The 19722-nt window shown below is 43.8% G+C and overlaps 1 protein-coding gene across 1 annotated transcript in view; it reads right to left on the bottom strand.

The window, feature by feature from the left end:
• The window catches only part of SUSD3 (sushi domain containing 3), a 54409-nt gene extending 34932 nt beyond the window's left edge, over nt 1-19477 (bottom strand). Inside the window, exon 1 of the mRNA XM_077325558.1 lies at nt 19062-19477. Within this exon, the coding sequence (XP_077181673.1) occupies nt 19062-19149 (88 nt within the window). The 5' untranslated portion in view covers nt 19150-19477. The remainder of the gene's footprint in view (nt 1-19061) is intronic.
• Nucleotides 19478-19722: the final 245 nt, after the last annotated feature.

The raw sequence follows: 19722 nt of genomic DNA, 5'->3' as shown, positions 1-19722 counted from the left end.
ATGTTTCGCTTTGTTTTAGTTTATTGGACCTGGTAGGGGATTGGAATTTCTGAAGAATTCTGGATCCAAATACCATACAGGTATTCAGACCCAGGGTTTTTCAAAGCATACCTAATTTCTTTGAAGTCCAATAGGCCTGAACCTTTAAAAAAAAACGGATTTTGTGTATTCACACCCCTAGCTGTGTCTGTGCCTTTGTATGTCATCACGTCTGAAAGTTTCTCTTGAGTGGACATGGCAACAGAGTTGGCACTGGGCTTCACTGCAAGATTAGCTAGTTCCCAGGATTAATTACCATAAGGAGAGTACATTGTCCAGTGAAGGAGCTCTTGTGTGATTCTTTATCAGTAAATTATTAACCAACTCTTCCTCACCCCACTGAGTTCTAATACCATTTGCATCATTATCACTGGAAAATATATTAATGCTCCATGAATGCAGTTATTCTTTGGCTATTTTTAGACTAATAGAAAGCATCTGTTTATGACAGTTCTATGGGTTCTGATTCAAACAGAGACTGCTCTTTTTCAGGCAGCCTTTGGGTAATTATAGTCCACCAGGCAGTTGGTATGCTTCATCTTCCCCATTCATGCATCCTATCCTGCTTGACAATGTATAGATCTTAATGGAGATAGATTTTAATCATTTTATGTTTTAAAGATTATTTATTGTAATTTTGTTTTTGTTTGTTTTTTAATTGGGTGTGTTTTATATGCTGTTAGCCGTCTCGTTTGAGGGCGAATGAGCGGGATATAAATTTGATAAATAGAAACAATTGTCAAGTGACTCTTTTAGACATTTTCATAAACATTGATTCTAAGGAGACGATCTGGTCTAACTGCTACAGTTGCTAATTTTCATTAAAAAGCTAGCCTTGCTTTAATAAATTGTAGATTTCATTCATGGATCTAGCAAAAGTCTTGAGTCTTTTTTCAATGACCTAGTTAAAGGATTTCATTAAAACCTTAGCAAAACAACACAGTGGCCATCACTGCTGAGAATGTGACTTAAGCATATGATCTAATTAAAAGAACTGCACAAAGCAAAGGTGTTATATAGTTACATCTTAACTGTTATTTCCATCTAAAATTAACCATCCACTGATATTGCCAGAACAATTATTCATATATCACACCATTTGCAAAGCAATGTAGACAGTTCTCCCTTATTTCTCCTGTATTTAACAGGTATGACTGTTATTCTTTATCACTGGGGAAACTGGCACTGAAATCCAAAACAGAGTAACATCCAAGTGTGCAACTCTGCTTAGGATAACACTGGCAGTCAAGTTAGAATTTACAGTTGCCTTCTCTGAGTTGGGAAATACCTGAAATGTCGGAGTACAGACAGAGAAGGGTGGGGTTGGGGAGGGAAGTGAAGTCAAAGGGATCTAATGCCATAGAGCAGTGGTTCCCAATCTTCCTAATGTCGCGACCCTTTAATACACTTCCTCATGTTGTGGTGATCCCCCAAACATAAAATTATGCAAGTGTTCTTTCACAGAAATTAAACTGAAACTGACCAATGGTGTGAAGATCCACTGTTCATGGTTTTTTCCCCAGGGTTTCTCAGTTCAGTTCTGCCTCTTTTCCGCTGCTCCAGACAGATGAATTCTCTATCTTGACCTATCCTGCAAAGCTGTTGTGTGGATAGCCCCCCACAGCTAAGCTGCTTGCCCTGCCATGACCCCTGTGAAAGGGTCATTCGACCCCCAAAGGGGTCCCGACCCCCAGGATGAGAACCACTGCCATAGAGTCTTCCTTCCAATGTGCCGATTTTCTCCAAGTGCACTGATCTTTGTCTCCTGTAGATCAGTTGCAAAAGCAGATCTCCAGCCACCACCTGGAGGTTGGCAACACTTAAACAAATCCTGTCTGTCATTCCACCGTAGAGAGCATATAGAAATAAACAGAGTGTTTATTGAACCATTTGATGTTGTTGTTTATAAACAGAAAGTCAAAGGAAGATGGCCTTTAAAAGCCTCATTTATAAGGTTTCAAGTGCCTTGCTTCCTTTTGATGGTCCTAATAATGGGTTGTGGCTTGACACAGCCTGGAGCGAAGGTATTTATATACCCTGAGTAACAGCACAATCCCTTGAGAATCAGTTTGGACTCCCACAAAGCACCCAAACGTTGGCTCTGGAGACTCCAAGCCACATCCTGGCAAACAGTGCTCAGCCGCCCTGACAGGACAGAGAGAACAACTACAGTGCTGAATTAGGTCAACAAACCGTGCGGCACTGACTGTGCCCTGCCTCTGGAAGCTGGCCAAGTGAGACTGGCAGAGATTGCCAACCTCTTCTACTTGTGCCACTGTCTGGTAACCCAAGAAACCATGCTGCAACTGCTAGTTTTTAAATCAAGAAGTGTCTCTATCCCACTGCTCCCTCCCACGCAGAAAAATCCCTCACCTGTGGCTAAGCTGCCTTGTAAGGGCATGACACATTCCCCCTTTCTGCTAGTGAGAATGTCTATTGCCTAAAAAATCAGGGCCCCTTCTCCTTTCCACCAAGTTTGCCTTTGAGACTTGGCATCCCTGCCCAAGCCCTGATATAGCACAAGGTAGCTGCCGAGCGCTACCAGTTGACCCAGTGCTTTGAATGGCTACTTCTGCACTATGACTCTCTTAAGATCATGTTGCCCAGCCTAGCTGATCCATTTACACACTGGCCTTAATCTATAGGCAGACAGTGACAAAGTGACTCTGGTTTTATTAGGCCTTCCAGAACCTAATATTTCATGTCTTTTAAAAGATGTGATCACTTACAGGTTTTAAACTTTTATTAATTTAAGATTTAATCCTCTCCCCTCCCTCCTCATCTATAGGGAGAACAGACGTGCTTCTTGGTTTAGGAAGCCTTGGATTAAGCTTTAGTTTGCCATGATATGTAGAATAAGATCCAATTTAATAGTAACTGTGCACAGACCAGCAAACATTAACTACTGTCACTTCCAATTTTTTCCCAGACCTGAAAAACTTCATCAGCTGACACATTCCTTACCTGAGACAGATCTTGGGGAATTTTTAGTTTTATATCTAGAGTCCTCCCCTTCCCCCTCACTCTAATTAGAATAGCAACTATAGGAAGAGGAGTTGCCTTATGTACATTTTCATATCCTTTTGGCCTTTGTGAAAGGGCTACAAAAGAGTTCAATTGTAAGTGTTATCCCTTATTAGCAAGCATCACGCAGGACAAATGTTCACTAAATACGCGTTTTGCCCTTAGAAACATCACCACATAGCCAAAGCCAATAAGCTTCATGTCACTATGTCTTGTCATCTGTTACATTATCCTTAATTGGCTTAAGGCAGAATGAGGCAGAGTAAAAAAACATTGTCAGTTGCCAACTCAAACTTGGGAAATTCCTGGAGATTTAGGAGGAAGTGTTTAGGAAGTCTCTATGAAGTCTCCATTTTCACTAGGGAACTGATCTTCATAGCCTTGATATCAGTTGTAATTATTTTTAAAGAAAATATTTTATTAGATATCGTAGCAAAAAAGGGAAATGTTAAGGGGAAAAGAAGAAAAAGAGAAGAAAAGGGGAAAAATCAGTTGTAATTCTGAGAGATCTCTGGGGCCCAGCTGGGGGTTGGTAACCCTAGGCTGTAGCAACAGCAGAGGAATAAAACTATGGTTCTGATTACTTGTGAACAGCTATAAGAAAAGGTAAGTTTAAGGGTCGGACGGTTCCTCTCCCTCAAACTGTTAATTTTGAGGTGAGACGTGAACGAGGAGAGCATTTGGCTGAGTTCTAATCATTATTCTCTCCCAGAACTCATGAATTGCTGCTCATTTGTTAAATGTGTGCAGCCATCCATGGCCAAATGGTATGTAGGACCCATTACCCAGCCTAAAGTCATATTTTCTAATGGAAGCAGAGATGAAGAGAAAAGTTAACTTCCCCTTCTCCGGTGTAAAGCTTGTGTATTATCTGGGGATAATGTTCAGATTATGTTCAGACATTTCCAACCATCATAAAAGAGCTCCGTGAAAAGTGTCACAGTGTTCAAAAATAAAAAAGCAAGGCACCTGTAATGCTCTCATAAAAATTCTCATGTTATCCTCCATCTCAACATCTTGCTGATATACAAATCAGGCTTAGATAGAGAAACATGGCTTTTTACAGCAAATCGATCGTTGGTTGTTGGGACTTGGTGCCTGAAATGTAAGAAAGGTGAATATCCTTCATGAGGTTCGTATCATTAAATAAGTTTTCCACTTATGTAAAAAGGAGGATGTGATGTATACCATAAAATTAAATGGCACTTTTGGTACCTGTAAAATGTGTTATTGATTCCTGCAGGGCGTTACTGACTAGCAGACATCTAATAATGTTAGGCACAATCCAGTCAAAGCTAAACATGTTTGGTTTAGCTCTTGCTCAGAATGTTTACAGGGGGAAGGCATTATCATCAGGGGAGCATCACACCTCCAAATGCTCTTGAAGTGCTTTTCCTGGGAGGTGGAGAACCCATCCCAGGAGCAACATGTGGAGGCATGGAGGTTTTAACCAAGAGGGCAGTATCAGCAAAAATCACACACACACACTCCTATCGAACTCCTTAAAGGAGCCAACCTTCAAAAGTTTCCTTTAGGGGATTAGACACATGGTTATCCCCCCCCCCTGAAATCAGTAGAACTTTGAAGTATTGTGACTTTGGCTCCTGTTGTTTCCTTTCTGTTCAAACTAGTGACTCCTAGATTCACAGACTGACATAACATGCAACAACAGTAGGTACCTACTTCAGTCAGCAAAATACCACCCCTGGACCTGTTTTCGATCCAATGGTGAGAATTGGTCATACATTTTTTTGCTGCCTGTGGGAGTCATCCCCAGCCATCAGAGTATATTTTGAAGAGAACCATATCCAAAGACACCACAGACCAAACACTGGCGAGTTCTCTAAGGGCCCAATCTTAAGAACAAATTCAAATGGAGCAGAGACACAGAGATTTGCATTTCAACCTTCAAATGTTTTTGCTGTGAAGTGGTGCTTTCAGGTTTAATTGGTAATACTCCAAATAAAGTTACTGATATTCAGTTAGACTAGTTCTAAGACACTCTAACAAATACCTTCTTAGAACCTGGGGGGGGGGTGCAAGCCATTGATATAGCACTCATATTGTAGGAAGAAATGTTTAGGATCCAATTCAAAGTGCCTTTCCAATTACACGCTGAGGGGAGAAGGTCTTTCAAGATCCACAGGCAGCTTCAAAGATCTGCCTCTCAATGCTAGACTGAATTGTTATGTATAACTCAGTAATGAAGGTGGGAGTGTTATAAAGCCATTTAGATATGAGGAAGGCACTGTAGTTGTTCCTCTCCTTTTTTAAAATTTTAAGTCCAGTGAGAGTCCAACTATCACAGGATTTGTGGAATACATACCTGCTGTGGGACTCCATGATTCTAGCCCCCTCCCACTCTGACACATACATGCGTGTGCACACACACTCCTTCCCCCCTCCCCTCTTGCCTTCCCCTTCCCACCACTCCTTCCTGGTTCTTCCCCTCTCAATCCCTCCCCCACACACACCTTTCCCCCCAATCCCCCCTTCCTGGTCCTTCCTCTCCCTCTCAGACACGCACATACAAAGACTCCTCCTCCCCCTCATTACCTGTCACATGAGAGGGAGAGGCAGGGCTGAGAAGTGGGGTGCCACCACCAGCAGGGCTACAAGGACCAGGGCTGGGCCCCAGAGTGCTAATCGCAGCACCTGCATGTCTCTCCACTTCCCCGGCCTGCCCCACTCTGCAGAGGGTGGGACCGGGCTGGGAAGCGGAGTGGAGCACCGCCACCAGCAGTGCTCTCAGGCACAGGGCTGAGCCTTGATGCCAGAGGCACCTGCACATCTCACTGCTTTCCCAGCCTGCCCTGCTCTGAAGAAGGTGGGACCAGCCTGGGAAGCTCTGCTGGCAGCAGCTGCCATCAACTGGCACGCTCCCTAAGGCGGGACAACAATCCATTATCATTTCCATTTGAGGGAATGTGCTAGTAGATGTGTTCCACATCAAAAACTGTTAAACCACTTTGAATGCGCTATAGAGAACTTGCATGCCACCTCCTCTCCAGCCCACCCCCTAAGGCCCTAATGAGCACATGAAACAATTTTTCACCTCTCCCTTCAGAGCTGTCAAGGCAGAGAACACTGGAGATTTGAATGAAGCAGTTTGCCGATTTTCCATCCCTTCTTCAAGCACAGATTGCCATCATAAATTATCCAGCCTTTCAGAACCAAAGCATGGTTTATTCATATAACCCACTGAATATGCACAGCTGGTTTGGTCTAGAAGAGATTTGATCCAAAAATTCTATTTTCTCCCTGGTTTGGTGTGGTAGCCAAACACCTGCCATATTCATCAATTTGCTTTGTCCTGCAATAAGCCATATTTTGCTGTCAGTGAACCCCCACAGTCCTATGCTTTAAATTAAACCTCCCCAAATGAAAGTGACACGCAAGAGAGAAAGACAATAAATTAGGCAAGCAACCTACACAGACTGTGCATGTTCTGTCTTGATGCATCATTTATATTAAATGGATGCAATTTTCAGTCTTTTCAATACAAGGGGAATCTGATAATCAGGGGCTACAGATGTAAGGCATGTAAGCGCAGGGTGGGAGGGAGTACAGAGAGGAAGAGGAAGAATTGATGATGAAAAATAAAATAGGAAAGTCACACACTTGCTCCTACCAATTGGATTAATACACAGAGAGCCCCAAAGACACTATCATATGAACTCATTGTGCTTTTGATTGTGGAACTCTACAAACCTGATATTTTGACTCTGAATAGGAAACATGACTCTAAAGTAATTGTTTTAAAATTCAGAAAATCATAACCTGTTGAAAAAAACTACAAATCTATTACTGCAGAAAAGGCCCCCAAACTTGCAAAGATAGCGTTTGGCACGGCAGAAACATGTGCATAACAACAGTTTCACACCCTCCTATGGTAGCGACAGGTGCCTTACTGGAGCGTCATTTGCCCTGACTATGGAGAATCCACACTTGTTTATTACTAGATTAAGCTTGCTTCTTACTGTAATCAAAAGCAAAGCAAAGTGAAATGTTACAGGCTAGATATAATAGATTTACTATTCCTTTGATTTATTATAGAAAAGCAGAACCAGCTCCTGACCTTTTAATGTACGAGCTAGAATGTCTGCCTAAGAAACCAGAGAGACAGACCGGAACCATATTTTTCTTAAGGCAAATTCCGAAAGCGTGCTTAACTTCCACAGATAATTTCTTCTGAAAAGAAAAGTCCAAACGATGGTGAATTTATGGAGTTCACCCAGTCAAAATGTATGCTGCTTTTATTCTGAGGAAACAGCTGTAACTACATACATGAGGAAGCCCAGTTTTTTTCAACTGCAAATCCTTGTAGACCCTTGTTAAGTTGCTAATCACTGAGGTTTACCTCAAAACAGCCTGGCCATGTGGATGGTCACAAGCCAAGCGTCCAAGAAACTTCACTTTACCTTAGCATAGGACTCTTCTGCATTCTCATTTTCCAGGCTTGTAAATTGCTGTCTCCTTTTTTTTTTTTGGGGGGGGGGGTATTCGAAATGTGTCTCCCTCTAGTGGTCAATTTGATATTACACCAGCTCATGTCCAGCATAAAAGCCTGTAGTTTAAATCTGCAGGGAGACTTGCCGAATATAACCTGGTGTAACAGTGAATCAATAATTAGAGGGAGAAAAACATGGGCAGAACTCCTCCTCCCAAAGAAACAGGAATTTTCAAGTGAAGAAAATGAGAGTGCAGAAAAGATCCTCCATGCTTTTCAAGTCAATCATTCAGTGTCAGATGGCTCATTCAGTTGTGAGTTATCTGGTTCATATAGGCGTGTAAGGATTACAGTGCCAGTCAAAGATGCCATTTGACTGTTCAGCTGACTATTCATAATTCATTATGCCCAAATATTGCCAGTTATTCCATGCAGCCAAAAATATGCCAGTACAAATTCTAAAATTGCAATGTGGTAATTACAGATGTTTTTACACCGTGCAAAAATGTTCTTTACAGGGCAGTGGAATTGAAATATACTAATTTCCCCATCAAGCCTAAAATTCTCTTGCCACTTTAACAATATGGAATGAGTAATATCAAGGTGAATGTACAAAACTATGCTTATAGAATTTAGAAGTATAAAGGCTTTGGTTTTCTATGAGAAAAATGGCAGATACACCCAAAACTCAAGTGAGAGAAAGCTGCAACCTGCTACACCATACACTATCTTAGCATGCTTTATTCATTACAGAAGAAAAAATGTTTTACACGATTTTTAAGTGTTCCCATAAATGTCCCAGTTTCTATAATGCAAAAGTTTTTATTTAAAGGTTCTCAGACATTTTATTGAGTGACTAAACCCTTGTCTTTTAAAAGTATGTTCTTCATTTCAAGTTATTTTCAGGGAGTTTCTTCAGTGTTGCCACAAATTACCCAATTTTTCTGATGGAAAAAATTGCATACAATTTGAGTGAGTGAAATCTCATCTTAAAGTGGATTTCACTCATTCCAAAAGAGAAAACAACATTTCACAGTAGTTTCTTCATTGCTTCCCAATATTTCCAAGGGGCATCCTTGGAAAAAAATAGGATCAAAAAGGAATGGGGTTCCAACTTTTGCAAGTTTTTTTTTCCTGGGCCATATCTCTACTGATTTCTTGGCATCAGGGCCTGCAAGAACTGCTTAACTATAGCTCTCCCACATTTAGAAGCAAAGCCAACAGTATAGCAAACCTTCTCCTACTTGTTTCTGCAGGATATGGAGCCATCTATAAGCGGAATGCATGCAGATGTGTCGTCCCCCCCCCTCACACTCCCACTGGGTAAATAGCAGCTCTAGCTTTCGGGGAAAGTGATGGAAAGGATTGAACTGCCAGCACTTGTTGGAATGGTTTTATCCTTTGCAAATCATGCAGAAGATTGTGAGGTGCTCATGAGCTGTTTGAAAAGCATACTGGGTTACAACATTGGGTTGCTTGCAAACTAGTATACTGTCTCAATTTAGCTGATGGAGCCATGCTAATCCATGCCGCTGTAGGCTACTGTAGGCTACTCTGAGGCTACATTGACGATTACTGAAAAACTTTAACTACTGCAAGCACCTCCGTGTGATCCCCACCCTCACTGCAGTGAGCAACAGGGAGTGGAATGTGGGGGGTGGAACAGTGTCACTTCCGACTGCATAACCAAAAATGCTGCCACCACATCACAGGACATGCTAGGAATCTCATGGTTCCAATGAATCTCAGAGTAACCGTATCATGGTGACATTACTTTCAGTCACACAGCTTAAATGACACCATGATGTTGCTGGACACCATTCCTCTGAGCCGCCACCTCCCCAGCCTCCCAGGGGCCTACCCACAGCACCTCCTTCTTGCCTGAATTCAGCTTTAACATTTTTCCAATTAGCTACTTTATGTCATTTATTTATTCAATTTATTTACACTCCAGATTTCTCTCCAGGGGAAACCCAAACAGGCTTACATTGTTCTCCTCTCCCCTGTTTAATCCTGTGAGGTAGGTTAGGCTGATATTGTGTAATTGGCCCAAGATCAACCAGCAAATTTCCAGATTAAGAGCCTGGAAGTCCCAGGTTCTCATTAGACCATCTAAACACTACACCACAATGCCTTGCAATGTTCCAAGCCAAGATACAAACCAGCCCCCATATAGCTTGTTCCTTATGGGCCTCAAAGCACTGGTTCCCGAAAGAATCAGCTGCTTTAATGAAACGCGGAACATTCCAGCCTACCTTTTAAGATCTGACTCACAATCCCATCTTTCTTTATCCTCCTTTCAGGGGTGAGGCATTAGATAACCAGAAGCAGGGCTTTTTCAGTAGTGGCTTCTTGCCCATGGAATGCCCTTCCCCTGAAGGCTGGTCTGGCACTTCTTTAGGTGCTATGCCAAAACATTTCTGTTTGCTCAAGCTTTTAATTAGGGGCTTGATCTTTTAACACCAGTTTTGTAGTGCACTCTTAGCATGAAAACTGTTACTGCATGTTAAATTGCTCAGTGATTTTGTAATGTTCTGGCTGGATTTTTAAATTCTGGGTTGTAATTAACAACTTTTAATTTTTTATGTCGTTATTATGTTTTATTTTGTAAGTGACCTCGGGCAGGCTCCCATGAGAGGTGACATGAATTTTGTAAACTCGCTGAGTCTGACTCAGCAAAAGAAACTAAAATCACAGGAATCCCTCCAAGACCCCTTGTTTTCCAAATGCTCTAACAAAATGGAATTAGCAGCCTTGTCAAAGGCCTCAGACAGATCGAGAAGGACTAAAGGCCAAGCATTATCTTTAATGCAGGTTGTCCATCAGAGCAACAAGCTACTTCAAGCCCTAAACCGGGCCTGAAACCATAGTAAAATGAAGATCTACATAAATCTGAAGGTGCTCTTCCACCATGTGGTCAATCATGTTGTATTTTTCAAAAAAGTAGATTAAAAGAAGGGGCCATCAAGTCTTTGCTTTCCTCTTCAGAGCAACCCATCTTCCTTCGCAGTCTCTCCTCCAAGTACTGAGGGTAGAGAATTCTGCTGAGCTCCGCAGCTCAGATGATCCTAGGCTAAACCAGGCTATTCGGGCTGCTACAGGTTAAAGTACATTAATAATTAGCTGGATCCTCTTTCATCACCCTAATTGCTGCCCCCCTTCAAATGATTTGGAAAATGCTCTCCACTGGCAATATTTTTTACAGTCTTGGCAAGAGGCATCCTTGCTTTCTGCTGGCATGAATTTACAGCCAGGAACAGCAAGGATCAAGTTCGCTGCAGGTGGCCTTTACAACTCCCAGGGCTCCGTCCACATCAGTCAAGGAGATCAGTCTGAAGCAACCCATAGAATACCAACAAGGACACACTTTTAGCAGTCAGGGAACAGGGTATACCCTCAACCTGGTGTCTCTAGATCAGACCAGATTAAGGAGATTTTAACAAGCAAAGAGTCTTCCAAAATATTCACAAAATTTAATATGTCATGTCCTTTATGCAGTAGAGGCATTAACAAATCACCAACCACCTTAAATAATTATGCTTGAGGAAACTATGCAGAAGCATTTGGTAGACAAGAAAAGTCTTCCTTACCACCTTTACTATCGCCTCTTGGGCCTGCATATGGACTCTGCATACTTTGCTCATGATGGTCAAGCCATCTCCTATCCCTGCTCTTTGCAAATCCCCCATTCTTTGGTAACTCATGGGGCAGGAACCCTTCTAAACAAACAGCAAGGACTGCTTCTCTCACTGCAATTTATGCATTGCTGCACAGTGAGTATGTCATCATCAGGAATATTTATCTTATTGTGGACAATGTAATGTTTGGTACGGGGTGTGGAATGGTATGGTATGGCTCTGTCTCATCAGATCTCAGAAGTGGGGTTGGTATTTGGATGGGGGGCCACCAAGAAGACTGCAGAAGAAGACACCCCCTGCTTTTCACTCATCTTGTAAACCCCTTACTGGGATTGTCAGAAGTCAGTTGCAACTTGATGGCCCATATCTTTGGTACTGTATGTATGCCTGATATTGTTTTGACTGTGGTTTATATGCTGCTCAGATAAAATCATCACTCTGTCAACACTCAGGATTCTAATCTGCCCAGGAGCTGCATCTCTTTCTTTGAATCGTTCTTCAGAACTGTCTAACAATGTCTGAGCCCAGTAGCACCTTTAAGACCAACCGAGTTTTATTTAGGAATATAAGCTTTCATGTGCAAGCACACTTTTTCAGATGTCTAAAGCTTACACCTTGATTAAAACTTTGTTGGTCTCAAAGGTGCCACTGGATCCAAACTTTGTCCTGTCAGACAAATGCAGCTTACCCACCTGAATCTATCTTTGGAATTATGTGTGCCTCAAATAGTTCTCTCAAACAGCTGGTATTAGAACTTAAATCTGCAGCTCCTTCACAACAGGAGCGAAGGATGGAAGCTCTCTTACCCTTTGCTTCCCCGTGGTGGATCACGTAATGGTTTTATTCACAACAACATTTACTTATCACACTCATGTCTTCATGGACACGAGCAAAACATTTCATGGGTCTCATGGCTTTAGGGTGTCTGCAGTCCTTAATAACGGAACAGTTGGCTGCTGGACTAAATGCAAATTCTGAACAAGCCAGATCAATTTCCCATCTCTCACTCCCTAAGATCAGGTGACAGCAGAGGGGAATGAATTTCATTGTTGCCAGAGGGATCCACTTTGGATTAGAACCATGGCACGGGGAGCAAAGGGATTCGGTTTTCCACCCTGCATAATTTTCCAACCCAAAACTGCTTTGTGGTGAAAAGTGGGTATGCTGAGGGCCAAAACATCAAGTGGAATTATTCGATTTGTCAGAAACTCTTCTGATGGGATGAAAATCCTGTCACACATTCATCTACTGAGACTGCTTCCTGCACCCATCCCTCCCACTTCCCATCGCCTAGGATAATGAAAACAGACGGCTACTAAAAACATATTTTACAAATAACTCTGCAATGACACTAGTCTTCTGTCAAACCAACAGGTTAATAGATGGATGACCACCCTGACTCTCCCCCAGAACCCTTAGCCAGATGCCTGGAAGCAGTGACAAAATGGATCGAGCAGAGTCGCCTGAAGCTCAGCCCTGCAAAGACGGAGGTCATGTGGTTGGGTAGGAAGGGACCATGGGAGGAAGTACATCTGCCCACCCTGGATGTTGTCCAGCTCTCAGCAACACACTCCACCAGGAACCCGGGCGTGATCCTGGATACTTCCCTTACAATGGAAGCCCAGGTGACAAAGGTAGCGTGGCTGGCATTTTACCACCTCTGCCAAGCCAAGCTACTAGCACCCTATCTGGACCCAGAGCACCTAGCCACAGTGATCCATGCAACCGTTACCTCTAGACTGGACTTCTGCAACTTTCTCTATGCAGACCTACCCTGATCCGGAAACTACAACTGGTGCAGAACGCTGTGGCCAGGATTCTCACTCAGACATCATGGAGATCCCACATTCAGCCAGCACTCCAACAACTTGGCTGGCTCCCAGTTGAATTCCGGATTAAGCTAAAGGTTTTGGTAATCACCTTTAATGCCATACATGGTTTGGGCCCAGTGTTATTTGAGAGACCTCCTCCCTGCCTATATCCCCCAAAGAGTCTTACACTCCACCACCTCCAACTGGCCTTCTCGGTCCTGGCCCCCACCTGGTGGAACGCGCTCCCTGAGGAAATCAGAGCCCTGCCTGAGCTTCCACAGTTCTGCAGGGCCTGCAAAAGGGAGCTCCTCCACCAGGCATTCGCTTGAGGCCGACTGACTTGGAACATCTGCTGGTCCCCCCCCCTCAGACACCCTTTCATGACTGAACAATTTGTTCTTTCCACTGTTGTTATTCACATTGTGTTACAATTGTTACTGATAGATTGTGTTGTTCTGTTGAAAACTGTATAATGATATAGAGTGTTATAATGTTCCATGTAAAATTATGCAGTGTTCCATGTAAACTGCCCAGAGCCATAAAGAATGGGTGGTGTAAAAATCCAAATTAATTAATTAAATAAATAAATAAACAAACAAACAAATAAAACTGTTGGATTTCTAGTTCTTAGGGCAAAATGGAGAATGCAAACACACAATTGAAACATTGTCAAAACAAACATACAAGAGCCCACAAAGGACATGAAACCTGTGGCTGGCTCTTTCCAGAGACAGTCATTTGTGAAAGGAATTAGCTAAAGTCAGGATGAACACGATGTCCACATTCTACATCTCAGTAAATGTATTACTTATCTCTAAGCTCTGATCTCTTCAGTCTACATGCTGATGGACATTGCTAGCTGTGCAGTACTTTGACCTCTTCCCAGCTGAACAGCAGGTAGCTGTTTTTTTTTTAATGTGTATTTTGAGAATCTTTGCTTTTGGAGACACTAACATCCAGATCTCAAAAGGAAACCACTAAGCCTCTTGGGCCTGAGGAGATCAACACTTCTTCAAAAGCCATACGGAATTGAGACTTCTTTTTATTTGGTTTGGTTTTCTTTTCTCTCCAAAGGTATCATTCTGGATATAAATCCTTTGCGAGCAGTGAAGCACTCTCTACCCTTCATCCTTAAAATACCAGCAAACTCTCTCTTCAAAGTGGACTTCAGCAAGTCTAATTCTGCTGAGGACTGGACAGTAAGAAACCAATTTTTTTCATCCATGAATTTAATTACATCACGTATACCCCACCTTTCTCCCCAATGGAGACCCAAAGAGGCTTACATCATTCTCCTGTTCTCCAGTTTATCTTCACAACCACCCTGAGAGTTAGGCTGAAGGTGTTAGGATACCCTGCAAATGCAACAATACCCCAGATACCCTACAAATGCAATGAGCACATAATGAACCCACAGGACTGTTATGAGTGAGCCTTGCTTTGGAGCTCACAGAAAGAAAAAGAAAAAGCCAGGACTTCTCAGTTGTGCTTCTGCTTCTACACAACTAACTGTCCAAAGAGCTCTGACTACGAAGAACACCATCTTGCCTGAATTTAAATCCCACCTCTTTGATCCCCTTCCTGTTGATGTTCACATGATGAAACAGGATATATTGAACACTCAGAGAGCAAAGTGAGGTCATAGTAACAGGTGTTCAGGGATTCTTATCCACAGAACCTGCACAGGTACATGGAGCATAGAGAGGCTCAGCATTCCCAGTCTGCACAAATGATGGCCTCCCGATGGCAAGGGCAAGTCTATGCATTTATAGTATGCATACGTGCTTGTTGCCAGCCTCCAGGTGGTGGCTGGAGAATGTGCTTTCAGAAGAGCAGCTGTAGGTTTCCTCAGGAGATTTCAACCCATGGGCAGTCCAATCTGAAAGAATAACTAGATCCTGTTATGATAGTGTCCCTGTAGTGTTGGCATTTCTGTCTTTCTCTGCCATCGGAACCATATGCTTCTGTCTTCAGCCCTGCACTGGCTGCTAGTGAATCTTCCGATTCATTCAACAGGCTGAAACTTAATACAACTTCTGTGATAGTCACTTGTACAGATGGCATTTTATTGTCATATGTTTAGCCTTATTAACAGTGCCATCCTACATCCATTTATTTCAATGGACTTAAAAGGGTATAGTTCTGCTCAAAATGTTGTTGTAAATGGAAGGAAGAAAGAGACACACACACAGTAGTCACAACTTTGCTGTTAGTACAGTGTGTCACATAGTTGATGAGATCTTGTCCCTTCCTGGTGAAATCTTCCATACTGCCTTCTCCCCAAACTAGAAGCTTCACTAGGAATCCTTCTGTACCTCCTACAACAACTTGTGTCTATCCAGCTTACATCTAAACATGCAAAGAGAAGGGAAATTCTATGGAATTAAAATTTTACTTTCCATGTAAACAGGGGATTTTACCTTTTCTCTTGGGATCCCCAAGGGGGTTATAGAAAAAAAGAAACATGTGGGTAAGAGAAGTTCAACCCTGCACCCTCACAATATTCTAGATAGATTCATAGATACAGCTGACCTTGAAAGGACAGTTCTTCTTAGTAGACAACTCCCCTGGTGGTCCAGTACAGTACCATAAATAGTCAAGTAAAGCCCACAGAATCAGGCTTTATGTGAGTAGATTACATTCCTCTATGTGAGTAGATTACATTTCTAATAGTGTTGCAACAAAATGTACCACCGAAAAGAAGGTGATGGAAGACAGGCACGCTTAGTGACCTGCTAGACCAGAATATTTAGCAGGTCAACCTCTGCTGGTACAAAAGGTTTTACATGATGTCATTGAATATATTTATACAAATGGAACAAAAAAAATCTAGGAGCTCAACAGCTCATGTTAAGGTTGCAATGGAGATATTGCAACCCAGAAGAAATACAGCACATGATGCATCATGCATAAATGCAACCAACTTGGGCTCTATTTTCTATTTTGACAAATTAGGGTTACCAGATATCCTCTTTTTAGAGGACATGCTTTCAGGTTTTGGTGTCCATCCTCTTTTGGGCTCTTATTTTAAAAACTTGTGAAAATGTTCTCTTCTGGGGGTTGGAAAGTTACGAATATGCCTAGTCAGTAGCAATTATCACAGCTTAAATAGAATTTAAAATGAGATTAGTCATAGTGATCACTTGATTGAAGTAGTCCGTCTGGAAATCTGTCTTCTTTTTTGCTTTTCAAAATATGGTAAACCTAGACAAACTTTTGAGGGAATGGTTTATTTATAAGCTCTGTTTCAGTTTGGCAATTTCCTTTTATGCTTGTTTAGGGAAGGAGGATATTCTTTTAGGAATTGTGCTGCTAGGTTGCTGATAGTTGGTTTGTTGTTTGGTGTGGGTGGACTTAATTATTCACATGGAAGTGAGGGCGACTTTTTTACAGTGCTATGTTGTTTCCTTGCGCCATACTTGCACATACATGTGCAGAATTATGTTACCACTACTGATGATCAAACATTAGCACTACGACATCCTGTAGTGCTTATATTATATCTTGAGTTACAAATTTGTATGGTCTAAAGATCTGAAGTGCAGGTCTACTTTGCCCTTCCTACTTATAAGGACTGGATGTTATTTTCAAGTTCTTAGAGAGGGTCGGCACATTTTTAGATCATTTGGGCTCCTGAGACCTTTATTCCTAATTTTAAAGAAAATTTAATTGTGGCCTCACTACTCCCCTCCTCAACTAGATCTGACTAGCACATTTGCTTTAGAAGTCCCAAGCCATCACTGCTCGTTTTCTTAACCAAATTATGTCAATTTAGTTCCCGTCTTTCTCCATAACCTTTCATCTGACTACAGCCTTGACAGTTTTTCAATACAATTATACCAACACAAATGAACCCTTTCAGTCATCAGTCACAAAAGCCAGCTGCTAAAAAAGCTATTATGAAATTATTACCAGAGTACTGAAGTTGCATTAAGGACAGACTCATTTGCCAAAGATTTGCCTCCTCTCCGACTCTGTCACTCCAGCTGAAAATGTAGCAGTAGTTGCTGGTCTAAGGGATTGTTAGCTTGGGTGGGTTGGTTTCCACCTGCCCTGTGTGTTTCTAAGTTCCACACAATCTTGGCATGGCATCTGGCATTCTAGAGGACAACTGAGCCAGGAAAGGTGTTTTTTTGTATGGTCAGATGACCAGCAGGGCTTTCCTTTGAAATCTGTGCCTCTCAAATATGACGAGTCCTCCATTTTCACTAAAGGCAGAAGAAGAAAGTGTATTGCCATGAACGGATGACTTCTTCTGAGGCCTGCACCACAGCCTCAGTTTCATTTCCCCTACACTGAAAGGCACTTCTTATTGACTTCTGGTATAGACCATCCTCCTCATTTTTTTTTTAGCCAGTCTTTCAGCAAGCACACTCTATTAATAAACATGGTAAGTGCAGGTGCCAACACGTCTTCTCCCTGTGTGAGACCAGTTTATTGCATGACCCCGGCTGGCATCACTTCTCTCCGTGCAGCTACCGAAAACAAAATGTGTGGCACAGCAGAGTGAGAGAAGTTTAGCAGTGCAAATGCAGTCAGCCGAAATGGAGGCACATTCAGACGGAGAGGAAATCAGCAAGTCAGAATAGGTTTCTCTTTCCTGGCGGCTCTCGTAAAACACACTGAACAACCACTATTCAAAGACATGCATAGACTCCATGATACGCACTTACAATCTTAGGTACCATCCACAGGGCTCCTTCCCAGATGACGGACGTGACCCAACCAAAGTGAAGCACTATTAAGTTCTGCTGATTTGAACTGCAGGGTTAAGGTCATGTCTAATTCTCTCTGTCCTGAAATAAACAGGATTTCAAAGTGCTTAACTTTGGCCTGATCACCACCGCTCTGCTTTGCATCAATGACGGCCAACTCATTTGTGTGGCTGGCACACTTACCTTGGCTGTTACCGAGAGACCCTTTTCCTAAGGAGCAAAGAAAAGCCATCCAAGGTAGACTGAAGCAAGCCTCCTTAAACCAGGATTTACATTTAAAATTTAGCTCCTGTTCCAGATTCTTTGTACAAGATAAACTTCAGCACAATCTACGAGTGATTCATTCGTTTTTCTAAAGTAAGGCTGCCCCTCAGTCACTCGTTATGATACAGATGACTCAAGTATTGAAGTGTACAGTGTGTGGCTCAGGGGGTTGCATATTCAGTTGTGGGGGATACTTCCAATGTTGAATTTAGCTTATACTGAAATCCTCCCTCCCCCCCGCTTTTTTGGGTGGAAAGCACTAAGCAGCACAATGACAGTTTCGCACAGGCACACAATCACACTGCACTGAAAAGATTTCTGTGCACAAGAAAAGTCATACGACACTGTGGATGTTTCGGAGACCCTGAGTTCCAATCTTTGGTGTCAAGAAATGGTGTCAGACAACTAATTGCTTCTCAACTTCACGGAAGATCACAAAACAAGAACAAATTGCATCTCTGGCATAAGGTTTTCAAAAATATAATCATTGGTGAGCACCTGACCACTCAACAAATGGACAACTTTTGGGACTGTGGGGGCATAAAAGATCCAGCCGTAGCACTTTGGAGGCTCCAGGTGCAGGATCCAGTTGCAGAGCTGGATCCAAACCCAGGTTGGAGGCCAGTCATCTCCCTCAGAACGGTCTATTCTGACTAGCTTTCCAAGGCCCGTCAGCAAAAGGGTCTTCTCGTCCTGCATTCTGATATCTTCTCTGAAGAGTCGAAGTGGAATCCTTCCTGCTGGCCAGACATGTACTAAAATGACCAAGGCTCTTTCCCACCAGTCCCATCATCGGGCATTCAAGTGCCAGAACTGGATGACAGGAAACAGGTCCGAGAGTACCTCTGAGCGCCTACGGAGTGCCGGAGCACCGACACCAGCTAACATCAGCAACAATTCTCGGAACGTGGAGGTGCGTCAGCTCAGCTCTTTTGTTTCCTGAAAGGAACATTCAGAGCGGGCAAAGGTGATGCGGGAGGAGGGGGCTTCCTCTCCCCCAGGCACCGGCTGCCACCCCCTCACCGACCCCGAGAGCTCCCCGCCCACCCTACCCCGCACAAGTCCTCTTCTGCCCCCCTCCACCCCCACCCCGGCGCTGCCGCCGCCGCCGCTTTCTTACCGGTGTAGTTATTTGGGGCACGACTAACGTCCTCCCGGATCACCCCCGTCCTGGAAACGTCGAGCCCCGAGGCAGTGGCCGTTTGCATGGCGCCCCCTCTCGCCCTTCCCGCGAGCCCCGGACTCCCGCCGCCACCCGACGTCGCCTTTGCTCCCCTACTCCGGAGGAGGAAGCCGCCGGCAGGAGCTCCGCCAAGCCTCTGCCCGCATGCAGGCGCCTGACGCCTCGCTGCCGCCTCGCGGGGGCTGCGGGATTGGGCGGGTGGCTGGGGGGCGCCCGGAGGGCTCCCGGCCCCGGCTGGCCACTGCCTGCCCCGACGCCCGGGCCCTCCGCTCTCTCCTCCACGCCTGCCTCGGAGGACGCGCACTTCGCCCGGCTTCCCCGCCGCCGCCGCCGAGCTGCCGGCGAGCAAGTGGCGAGGCTGAGCACCTGGAGAGCCCGCCCCGCGCTCCCCCCCCCCCCACGGCCGGAGCAGCTCTTGGCTGGTTCAGCCCCGCCTCGCCCGCCCCCACCGTCGGAACCAGATTTGCCTAGGGTCGCAGCCCCTCAGAAGCACCACCGTCCCCCCCCCCAGCCACACACACGACTGTCAGTGCTGCCCAGAATCCAAAGAAACATGTCCAGTGCAGGCGTGGAAGTCATTGTGCTCTCTTTCCGGAGC

This window comes from Paroedura picta, chromosome 3, assembly GCF_049243985.1.
Source record: "Paroedura picta isolate Pp20150507F chromosome 3, Ppicta_v3.0, whole genome shotgun sequence".
NCBI classification, from domain to species: domain Eukaryota; kingdom Metazoa; phylum Chordata; class Lepidosauria; order Squamata; family Gekkonidae; genus Paroedura; species Paroedura picta.
Note: the sequence above shows the minus strand (reverse complement) of the source record. Positions and strands in the feature narration are given on the sequence as shown.